Source organism: Melopsittacus undulatus, chromosome Z, assembly GCF_012275295.1.
Source record: "Melopsittacus undulatus isolate bMelUnd1 chromosome Z, bMelUnd1.mat.Z, whole genome shotgun sequence".
NCBI classification, from domain to species: domain Eukaryota; kingdom Metazoa; phylum Chordata; class Aves; order Psittaciformes; family Psittaculidae; genus Melopsittacus; species Melopsittacus undulatus.
In genome coordinates, this window is record NC_047557.1 from 107,856 (window position 1) to 120,067 (window position 12,212).

The following is a 12,212-nucleotide window of genomic DNA, read 5'->3' on the forward strand; positions in this document are numbered from 1 at the left end:
AGTAAAGGTTAATGTTTCTTGTGTGCTTTTGGCATTGATGTGCTGATGTCTTTGTAATAGGGACTTGGTGCTGTGAAGGGTTTGCTGTCATCTCCTCTGGGTACCTGTGTAGGGAAGCAAGGAGACAGACTTGATCTGTGGTTAAATCAAGAGATCTGCCCCTGCCCTCTTGGCCTGTGATCAGTTCCCTTTCAGCATCTTTAGAGAACATCCTAGCCCAAGTGCAGCTGGGTCTGGAAGGGTCTGTGAGCTCTGACAAACCCAAGCTCCCTCACCTCAGGTTGGATGGGGCTGAGGGTGATACAGGAGACCAGGAACACCTTGGAAACCTCTGTCTGCTTCCAGCTTGAGGCATGACTATTCTGGGAGCCACAGCTGTACTCAGAGGCTGATGGGGATGTAGTGATGAGGGAAAAGAAAGGTCATGTCACTGCCTTCCCAATGCATTTTAATTCAGTTTCCAAAGTTTATGTGCAGCTCTTGTTTTCTGCTCTCCTGTGTCTTGAGCTGTGATGACTTTTCCATGAGCTCTTCTCTCTGCTGTAACTGTGTTATCTGGAAGATGAGCAGTGTAGCACCAGTAACTGGCTGGTAATGAACTCTGTTTATCTGCTTCATCTGCTCTGAAGAACTGAGGGTAAAACACTGCCTAGGAAGTGTTATATATGTGAAGGCCCTTGAAGACCTCAGTCATAGCACCATATAAGACAATCTGGCCCCTTGTCACTGAGTTCAGTGGAGACCAATTTGGCCTCTGGCCATAGAATCTGCTGTTTGATGCTCGTGCCTTGACTTTCCTGAGATGTGGAAGGTGCTTGACATTACATGAGTGAAGCACATCATGTGTGGGCAACGTCTCAGCGAGTGTAAAGCACCCAGAGCAATGCTGGTGCTGGTGATGGAGATGTTTCTGTGCTTATAAAGGGCTCTGCTCATTTTGCTAACAGCAACAGTATGGAAATGTAATGACCGAGGGCTATTTTGAGACAGTAGCTCCTCTGCTTGGAGTGCATTCATCAAGGGCTGCTCTGCATTTTAACTGGGAAAGGGACAGTCACTTCAGCTAAGAAATATTGTACTTCAGTGTTAATCTGGCAGGCAGAGCTGTGGCAATGGAGCTGAGTGGTGGGCAGGCTCAGAGACAGCAACACTTATAAAGCAGTGGATCCATCTTCCCACCATTGGGTTAGGACCACAAAATACAAAAGAGTAGAATTTGAGAATATGAAATAAATGAACTGCATAAAGGCTTCTGCCAAATCACATCAGGGGCCAGAGCTGTGAGGGATACAATTCTAATAGTCACATTACTGCTTCAGTACAGTTTGCCTTCAAAGTAGGAACCTGGGGGTCAGAGAAGAAAACTGTAGTGCTTCCTTTTCCAGATGGATCTGGGTCATTTCCAATGCCAGGTCTCTTCAAAACAGCCCATAGCAGTGGAAGAAGAGCTCCTTCTTTCCTGCTCCTACTCCATCCACCACTGGCTACACAACCCAGGTTGTAAGTGGAGCTCAGGGATGCAGGTTGACTCTACTTGTGCCCTCTGTGTTTGCCATGTTCTGTACTTCTTTCTCTCTTCCCTCCGTTCCCTTCCATGTCCTCCTTTGGGGAGCTGAGACATGTAACCTTTTAGTAATAATCTGAAATTCAAATACTCAGAGTTGATTTCTGAACTGCCCTAATATTTGAGAAAGGGTTTAAAGTAAAATAGGTTCTTCTGTGTCCCATTATTGGCCTGGCAGCTGCGTGTGTGTGCTGAGTGTACTGAGGAAGGTAATATTAACAGCATGAAAAGGTCAGAGTTATATAAAAACCCTTTTAAAACTAGATAGGCCTCAACTCCCCACAGGTACACAGAGGTTAAGAACTGAGACGTGGGCCTTTGGCAGGTCAAGGTGTACATCTGTAACTGTAATGTACATCAGCTTCTGCTCTGCCTCCTCTGCAAGGGCTGCTGGCCAGGGCAAGGCTCAGAACCTCCCTGAGCAAGGCCAGAGCAGCACCAGAAGGGTACCCCTGTGCAGGGTGGGCAGTGCATATGTGCATCATGCCCAATAACAAAGGAGACAGGTACAGAGTGCAGGCCTTAGAGGGGATGCACATGGACAACACAAATGTGTATGAATTCAGTTGAACGTGCAGCTGGGCTCTGTGGCTCTGAATGCCCAGCACAGCCCCAGGGCCTGCTGTGGGTTTGCTTTGCCCTGAGCAGAGTGCTTTTGCTTCCTATGGGGTTGATTGCAGGGAATGAGGCAGCCCTGGCTGTCCCACTTCCCCTGGCTCATTGTTCCTTCCAGCTGGTGGCTCAGCCTTCCTCAAGGGTGTCTTTGTTGCTGGCAAATTGAATGCTTGTGAAGTGTCTGAGTGTGGCCTCATTCACAGTGTGAAGGGCTGCACCATGCTGCCTCACCAGGCACTGTAAACTCATGATCCTGTTCCTTCCCCACTGCTAAGTAAGGGCCTGTCCCCGTGAAGATGCAGCAAAATTGTCCCAAGTACCATGTGTGGGTTTTTGCCCCACAAGTACTACAGCCATGGGCTTGTCTCCATGCTGGCCCTGGGAATAATGGGAGCCCTGCTGCTGCAGGGTGAAGTGTGCACCCACCCCAGGGCAGTGCCTTGTGTCTGCACACCCACTGCTCTGTGTGCATAGGGAGTGGGTTACCAGCACAGAGCCATTCCACATCCTGCTCATGTGCCCTGTCAGGAACGCAGTGATCTGCCTCCTGGCAGCACCAACACTGACAGCAGTTACTGTTCACAGCATCCTTGGCAGGTGCTACTCAGGGAAAAGGGAAAAGAAACCAAAGTATTAGTGATGGCTGTGAAAATGTAACTTTTATTGTCTGTTCACTGTATACAAAACACCATTCTGCATAGTGAGAACTCATTTGTTGTACAGTTGACAGTGCACATCAACAAACAAGTGTTCAGGAGGTATACACTCAATGGAGAGGGCAGTGACGGCCAGTGCACGTGGCACACTGAGATCCTGCGGCGCTGGCTGTGTTTCAGCATGGAGCAGTACCTCATAACCACTCACATGGGTACTCTAAAGGGGTAACAAGCATTTACCAACAGACCAAATTAAGAATGGGTATGAGGAGAGGAAGCAGAACTGATGTATCCGGTACAGTCTCCAGAGTGCTGAAGGAGTTTCACAGAGGTGGCTTAGAAGGATCCAGAGTTTTTTCAAACACTTCCATCATTAAAACGGTTCAAATTTCATGATAAATAACAGAATCTCACAAATCTGTTGGGGCAAAATGCTCCACATTTATTTACATATGAAATGTGTTTAATACAGTCGTAATGGACATAGTGTATAGTAACATCCGACAGCAGCAAGACGTGAAGGAACCGAACAGTTACTACTGGCTATCATGCAGCTATCTATATGTACACCAGTTGTTTTAAAAAAAAGTACAAAATTGCTGTTTTAGGGATACATACAAGGTATAAAATGCAAAACCAAACAAAAATATACCTCTCCCAGAGAACTCTATATGAAAGGGACAGCACGGTACCTTGTTGTAGGTGGTGAAAGCACAGCCAGGGACACAGCACGTGTGCTGAACCAGCTGCCTGGGCTGGTGCACTTCCTGATGCTTGTGGGTTCCCACACACTGAGCACCAGAACGTTTGGCATGAGCAGGGCTGGGCAGTGCCAACCCCTGGAGCAAGGGTTAACTGGTTTCTCTCAATACCAGCAATACAGGAACATAGATAATGCTGTGTACTCACTCCTACAGAGTGCTGGATAAGTTACATGACAAAAAATATCATCCTTAGAAACCTGTTCCTCTAACCACATCTTATTTAACTCCAGAGCAGCCCAGCCCTTCTGGAAGAATGGCAGCTTTGATCACAAGCACCTGATGGCCTAAAAATCACTTCATGTTACAGGAAGTTGGGCAATTTCAAAAGCATTCTAAGAGGTCTGCACCTCTTGAGGTGTTGCCACCCAAGCCAGGCCTGCAGCTCACACTGCAATGCTCCTTTAGCTTGGCTTTGTAGGCATGTAGTTCTTCACATGTAAGGTCTCCCTTAGCCTGCTTCCTCTCCAGGGGACTCACTTCCATCAGCTTGGGAAGCATCCAAACAAGGAACACTTCATGAGAAGCGAAGGAACTGCCCCAACCTTCAGAACTCTGTGTGAAAAGAAACTTACTAGAGAAAAGGAACAGAAACAAACAGGAAAACCCAAATTTGCCACTAGGTACGATACAAACACATAACAAAGAGTAGAAAAGTTATTAGTTTAAGTATATACAAACTCTTTCAACTCAAATACTGCTTCAATGGTTTCCAGGGTATAGACAATGAGGTGAAGGGGACAGTTTCATGAAGAATATATTGCAACAGCCTGAACAGTCCTGTGAACACTGTTATATCTTGAGCTTCCTGTAGCAAAACTGTCCCTAGTATTCCAATGTGGAGGAGACTTCTGGGTCCCAAATGGTCACTTCTCAGCGGAGCTCATTCTTTTGGACTTGATGAAGGCCATGCCATGTGTTCTCATGTGAGTGTTTAAGGCCGCTTCCGTTTCAAACGTCTTTGCACACACTTTGCACTTTCTGTCCGAGGCTGTGCTGTCAGATGCCTCATCCTCGTGGTTGGCTTTGTTCTCCTGCTGGTTGTCCTCCCCAGAGCCGTTCTGCTTTGACACCGGTTGAGGCTCCTTCAGCTTATGTACAATGAAGAGGTGTCTGGAGAGGGAGACGTGGGATGTGTAGCAGAGTCCGCATTCCCTGCACTGGTAGGAGGAGCCGTCAGACTTGTGCTGAGGAATATGTTCATGGAACTGGAGCAGGTTTTCTGTTGTAAAGCCACAGACAGCACACTTGTGAACTTTAAAGACATTGATCTTTAGCTTCTTCAGGGGCTGAGTGATTGCACCTCGTGGAGGCCTGAACTCCAGTACAGGTTCTTCCAGTTTACGCTTTGGACTAGGAACCTGTAAAACCACAGGAGGTGCATCATGTAAGTGTGTAAATACACAGCTCTTTTCATCACTATTGGTGACTTAAAACCTTTCCTGTGCTAAGGGAAAACATTGCATGTAACATTTGCTTTGTCAGCTCTCAGAGCACCACAGTATCTAATGCTCTCTATAAACCTGAATTAGTGCTTGCCAGCTTAAGTGCACTCAAGCACACACCGGTGAGAGCTCAGCTGTATGCAAAACATAGAGTATCAGTCTAGGAACTTACCAGCATTACCTTCTGCAACTCCCCTGTAATTACTTAGCATGATTTCATGCCTGAATTTGACTTGGCAGATGATCTCCTGATAGTCAGTAACCAGGCTGACATTGCTAAAGCATGAATCGACATGCACAGTGTTTTAAACTAGTTATTTGTCACAATATTCCTCAAGAATCCTCTCCATCCTAGGAGCTCAGGTTGGTGTTTATGGAGGTAGCTCAGCTCCATGGTGCTTATGGAGGCAATGCAGACAGCTGCCGTGTTTTCAGCACTTAAACTGAATATGACAATATGTGGGGCTGAAAGACAGTCATGTAAAGGGTAACAGTACACTTTAAAACCCAGATGTGTTTGTATCTCTGCTGTCATCACATGTGAAATCCTGTATCATCCAGAGCCCAAAACACTTGCAAATGTTGTTAATCTCTGCATGTAACAAGTCTTGGACAGTGCTGTCCATTTGCTTTCCTCCTAACACTCAGCATCAACAGAAAACCAGACTAGAATAGTTCAGCTAACAGGGACGTACGAATATCATCTGGTCCAGCTGCCAGACCTGAAGTTAAAGCATGATATTAAAGGCACTGTCAGAAAACCCCCTGTCAGTGAGTGAATGAACCTTCCAAGTGATTACCTTCGTGTCTTCCTTTACTTCCCTTTCTTCCACGTTTGCTGACTCAGTCATTTCTTTCACGTCAGGGTCTTTAATGCCATGCATCAACTGGATATGCTTTTCCAACATCAACCGCTTGGTAAAGGTACGTCTTGAATCTGGGCAGTGCCTACACAAATACCAGAGAACCACAATGAGCTTTCTTCTGCTCAGAGGGCAGCAAAACCCAGACCCTTGCTGCTTGTCATACACCAGGATGAATAGTGGCCAGGCTTGCCAGCTCATGGAGTACAAGCTATAGGAACAACCTGCTGGACCCGCTGCATCAGGCAGCAGCAGCCAGGCTGGTGGAATGCTGTGCTATACATGACAGGCTCATGTTCCCACAGCACTGGGTGTTCTGTTAGACAGCACAGACTGTGCTACCACAGAGCACTATGATTGCAGCCACAGACAGCTGCTGCAGCCTCCTTCCCAGAATTCCAAACAACTCCACAGCATGCACATACACACCAGGCTATGTATGAAGAGACAAACAGAAGTCTGTGTGGTGCCTTGTCTCAGGGAAGCTTTGGGTTTGCTTGCCAAAGGCCCTGAAAGGCTGACTGCAGGTACCTGCCTTCTCAGCAGCCTGCTATGCTTTATGCAGGCAGGAGAGCCTCAGTAGTTTGAGCTGTGTATCTAAATACCCACCTCCATTTGGATGAATGGGACAATGGTTTTTATAGAACCAAGAACTAAATGACACTAACAGGGTTTCTTGTTGGTTTCTACTCTGTTTCTACGTAAATGGAAGTAGAACTTACGAGCAGGTGTAAACCTTCCTGATGCCTTTGTGCTTGATCCGGTTGTGCCGACACAAACTGTGGGATGAACTGAAAGATTTATCACACTGTCGACATGGATGTTTCTTCATTTGCTTGAGAAAAAGGAGAGAAAAGCATGAATTAAAACACTCAGTAAAAGCAGTGCATGTGTCAAAGCCTTTGCTGACATGGAACTCACCAGTGCTGGTAGCAGACCTGCAAGGGACACCACTCCTACAGCAATGCTGCACAAGTCAAAGGACCAACATATTTTGCTCTTAAATTGTTCAAGGTGAGAACCTGACAGTGTGTACACACAGTGCATAGCCAATGATGCCACTGCATGAATGAATACATTCTGCATTGGGCTTATTCCCAGTGCTCCATAGGAGCCAATCCTTGTGAGAGCACTGGGGAAACCATCCACACCACCACACTTGCTCTGAAATCGTTGGAAAACCCTGGACAGACCCAACTAGGATTTGGGATGCATTAGTTACCAATCCTGGGAAGCTCAGCACCTGCCTACCTGGCCAAGCCAGGAGCTGTACAGACTTGTTGGAGCCTCCCTTTGTCTGGCTAATAGCTTTGTGCTTGTTATTTTAAACAGCACTTACAAGATCATGCAGAGACACACTAAGGGGGCTACAATCTTCCTACCTACAGCTGGATTGGCTTCAACAGCTCAGGAAGAGCATAAGGAAAGGTCAGTCTGTCTGTCTGTGCATGCAGACATTCCCAACAAGCTGTGGAAGGTGCTAAGGAGGGTGCTCTGGTCCTGCAGGAGCACCAATTAGAGGTTGGAAACCATTAACTTCAAATACATTGCATGAGAATGGGTTTTGTGAATAGCTCCTGCACTGCTTGAATGAAGTTTGTAGCACATCCTGCAGAGCTCAGTTTAGAGCATTTAACTGTAGCCATCATCCTTGGGAAAACCAGCCTATGGATTCATCCCATTCTTTGTTAGACCCATGTGACCTTCTTGGTTATCTTATGCTCATTTCTAGTCTTTCTACAGTAAAATGCATCCATAAAAGTTTAGGGTTTGAATATAGGAACTCTGAAAGCTAACAACTGTTGAGAGGTCTGGAAGGAACATAGCAACTGCCTTTTATCACCCATTTCTGAGAGACTTGGAGTTGTATTTCTTCTCAATTTAACATATATATATATATATATATATACATACTGCCTCCTGTCCTGTCTGAGGAACTGCTGGAATAGGGATAAAAATAGCACCTAAATGTAAGCAATGAAACAGGCTTTGGGCCAGTGTTTGAGGGCCACAGTTACCCATCCACTGTTTCATAAGTGCTGCTCTTGATGTAGCACTTGACATTCTTATTAAACATCAGAGCTAGAATGAGACATACTTCAAACTAATATTTAGCAAGCATTATCAGTGTGTTACTAAGCTTATTCTACACGTCCTCTGCACTTTGCTGTGGGTGTGATCGGGCTGGATGGCATTCTCCAGCTCACTCTGAAGGGACAGTTGCACAGGGAGCTTGTGTGAAGAGTGAAGTGCATCTAGTTCTGTTTGCTAGTATAGCATTTGGACTACAGGAAATAGCAAAAACTAAGCAGCCAAAGAGAGGGAGATGAAGTAGCTCCAAGATCAGAGAACAACAATGGAACTTAAAGGGTTATTTGCAAAAACACTTCCTAGTTCAGGTTCAATGCACAGAATATTCCTCCTTTACCTTCCCATGTTCTTTCCTCATGTGGGAGATGTACACATCCCTCTGCGTGAAGAGCCTGTCACACTCCCAGCAGGTCCAGCCAGGATTCGCCACCTTCTTAGGCTCTGCTTTCTTCATGGGAGAAGGAGATTTCTTCTCCAGCTTCTCTGGGCCATTGAGAGATTTTGTGTCCTCTTTGTTGCTGGCAGCGTTCTGGGTTGTGGGTTTAGTGCTGAGAGGCAGGTTTATCCCCAGGTTTGGTGGCCCCTCCACACTTTTCAGAGTCCCATGCATAGACTGGAATGAAAGAGAGGAGGACAAAACTAACATAGGTGTAACAGTTGTATGGACAAGATGAAAGACCCTCTGAACCCAAAGCTCATTTACTTCTTTGCCATGCTACTGTCAGGTGATATTCTTAACTTAAACATGACTAAGTCAGAGGCTTGGCGTAAAGAGAAATAAGCCAGCACTAATGTACAGCCTCTGTAGCTACAGAGAGGTTTTCTCCGTGCCTAGATGTTTTCACACACACACAAAACAGACTTTGTAGGTTCAGTTTAAACTGCTGCTTCATAAGGAGGGAAAAGGGCTGAACAGTCCTTTATGCTAAGTTTAATTCTCACTTTACTTACCTAACATTAGTTGAGCATCCTCATTTCAAACTACATGACTAGAGATTTCCAAGAAGGAAAGGTTTTACTGTCACATTTTGACTGGGCACATTGGTAAATAAGACAAGAAAAGGCAAAGATGAAACAAGTCTATCAGTCAGGATGTATTATTTTATGCTGATGCTGGGGTGAGCCCTGTCCTACTCCATGCTCAGGTTAGTAAGTACCCTAACTCAGGGTCCTTAGAACCAAAGGTGGTCCCCAAGGCCAGGGCACAGCTAAGGGTGTCTGACAAGCACCCTGCAGCTCTGACACAGTGATCCTTCCTCACTGGCTTCTTCATTTCATGTTAAGTAAAGCAGGAGTAAGAAGCCATTCCAGACCTAACTATTTCCCCCACAGGTAACCTCAGAAACAAAAACCTTTCAATACATTCTTGGTTCTGAGAATGTAAGAATACAAATCTGATACTCCAGCTCTATTCTTCAGTATCACATACTTCTGTATATCCTGTGGCTCCTGGGACTACCCTCTAGCTCTCTAGCAAATATCAACCTGATCTGCAGAACATGTTCTTCCATTTAACACTTGCTAAACAGAAGAAATGTTATTAAAAAGTGAAGCACCCAGGGCCAAGTGAGTGGCTCTGGGAACCAAGTGAAGCTGTGTAGTAGAGGAAGAGGCTGCCTTTGGTATCCCAGTGCACCAGGCAAGAGCAAGCGGCACAGGGCAGGGAGGAGGAAGCTCCCTACACTTCCAGCCAACTGAGATCCCCCAGGCTCAACCTGCAGCATGTGAAGTGTTAGTGCTCAACTTCCCAAGTGTCTTTTACACACAATAGTTGGAATTCAGTTTCTTACTTGAAAATAAACAGAAGTATTGAAGCACAACACAGGGTCCCAGTGCCCACAGCACAGACCACAGAGCTGGGACTGCTTCACCTCCAGCCCAGCCACTCACTCACTGGCTCTTACAGGTTTCTGTAGCAAGAGAAGATGTTGCCAACCAGAAACACAGCTCCAGGTTATCTTCCTCCTCCTGGGCTGCTTGCTTATCCCTTTGTGTTCTGCCTTCAGCCTGGTCTTCTCTGCCCTGATGCCTTATGTCTGGTACCAGGTGAGCTGTGGCACTCCTCCTCTCCTGAGCCCTTTTGTGTTCTTATCGAGCCCCTGTTACTGCTCATTGCATCCCCCCTTAACTGCTGCTGCTGTCCATACTGCTATACACGCATCCAACAGTTCTGAGTAACAGCAGGAATACTGTTAGTGCAGGTGTATGTTTCAATCCTCTCATTTACTTGAGGGACAATGCTAAAACCCCACTGTGTGTAAAGTACAAATACTGGCATGGAACACTAAAGCCAAGAGTTAAATAGTGCCCAAATCCTAAGGAACAGAGAATGACTTTATAGTGAGAGATGCTGAACAACCCTAACTTCATGTCCTCAGTAGTTGCTTTCCAGTCTTAAAGATGTAGGTGGGTACAGATATAAGAATACTTAATGCCTGAGTCCAGGAAAGCCAATTACATAAATAAGACACACACTGTGATACAGGGAATTTGCCTATTTTGTTAAAACCAGAAGCAATACAAGAAGATAGGACTTTGCATTGCCAAATATGGGACCATTTGAGATCCCTGGCATGGGAGCTGATTCTTACAGTAAATGTGAACTAGTTCAGAAGCAAAGAAGCTCCTCAAGTTAAGGACTGGCTCTAAGACCAGCTCAGAGTATTCACATGCACAGCTAGCAGAGTACAGCCAGGGGACTGTGATAGGAACACCTCACGTGCAGGGGTAACAGTGATTCTCCTTCAGTGCTAAGGGCATTCAGGAGAAAACCCCAAGGCTTGCATGTGTTCCAGTTTGTATGGGAAGACACACACACAAATAACCTCTGCATCCCTGCAAGAAACCAGGGAATTCTGAACATCAGAGGTACTAACAACTGGAATCCTACTGAGAATACTGTCAATAAGGCTCAGTACTACTAGGATCAGGTTAATCTACTTCACCCTGTTATGACTTTGATAAAGTGGCCTGTTGAATGCAATGCACTGAGATATTCCTGGGACACCCAAAGCAACATTCATCTAGCAAACCTGAGTTAGTGCTTACACCCCAGATACACTGACGAGCATGTGCAATATGACATCTGAACACTGGAGAACAGTATCCCCAGATGACTCCTGGAATTAACACCACCTCTCTCCTTCAGCACTCTGCCTGTCACTCTGTCCTTTTTACAGCAGTTTCTCACAGCATATATTGCATGACAAATGGTATCTTGGAAGGAAACAAGAGAAGATGCCTACACACCTTGATGTGATCCATCATAAGCTGTTTCTGTGCATATAGAAGAGAACAGTCTGGACACTTGAAAACAGACACCTTCTGGTTTTCAATGTGCTGATCAAAGTGGCGATAGAGCAAAGGTTGTAGAGTAAACACAGTGTCACACATAGAGCATTTATATATTATTCTAAAAACAGAAGTACAATAAACAGTGTCAGTCACGATGATCTCTTGCAAGAAGCATGATGTTAACTTGTTTCTCAGCAGAGGTAAGCTCTGACAGGTTTCAATCATTTCACACTGCCTCAAGGTTAAGATTAAACTAAGTCAAAACATCTTCCACATTCAAAATATGGATCAGTAAGGGAAAAAAATCATTACAAAGTGCAAGCAAAAAGCCAGAAAACAACAGCATGTGCAGTTACATACATAACATCTGCTTAGGATACTCTGGAATGTCTTTAGTTGCTGAGCTCACGTTATAGTTGAAGGACAATATACTTGTTTCAGGTTGCAAAGGCAATGGGTTTGAAGGGAGTGACTAATGCAATCACAGTCACAGCATCCAAGTGGTTTGGGTTGGAAGGGGCCTTAAAGCTCACCCAGTTCCAACCCCCTGCCACAGGCAGGGATACCTTCTACTAGCCCAGGTTGCTCAGAGCCCCACACCTGGTAACAGAGCTCAAGTTAAATGTGGTTTTGGCAGTGTATGTGTCTGTGAACTGCCTGAATGCCAAGCCTGGACTCTGTCCATGCTCTGGAGCTGAAACCTCACAGGCTGCTATTTCCCTGTTTGTGCTTACAAGCCTTTAAGGATCTGCCTATGGAAGCAATGCAGACACCACCAAAACCACAACTTCCTCTCTCAGAGCATACGTGACTTCTGACAGACACATACATGTCCTATTTTGATAGCAATGTTGTAACTAAAACTGTCACAGCAGCTGCTCACACGCTGGTACTGTGTGAAGCAATGCAGCCATTAACATCAC

General features: G+C 45.6%; 1 protein-coding gene across 7 annotated transcripts in view; it reads right to left on the reverse strand.

Moving 5' to 3' along the window:
- Window positions 1–2,812: 2,812 nt before the first annotated feature.
- The window catches only part of LOC117437924 (zinc finger protein 532), a 28,775-nt gene continuing 19,375 nt past the window's right edge, over window positions 2,813–12,212 (reverse strand). For all 7 annotated transcript variants that reach the window (XM_034072813.1, XM_034072810.1, XM_034072812.1 and 4 more), the window contains 5 exons: window positions 11,245–11,407; window positions 8,333–8,608; window positions 6,627–6,739; window positions 5,842–5,989; window positions 2,813–4,957 (listed from right to left, as the gene is read on the reverse strand). In XM_034072813.1, the coding sequence (XP_033928704.1) occupies window positions 4,463–4,957; window positions 5,842–5,989; window positions 6,627–6,739; window positions 8,333–8,608; window positions 11,245–11,407 (1,195 nt within the window). In that variant the 3' untranslated portion in view covers window positions 2,813–4,462. The remainder of the gene's footprint in view (window positions 4,958–5,841; window positions 5,990–6,626; window positions 6,740–8,332; window positions 8,609–11,244; window positions 11,408–12,212) is intronic.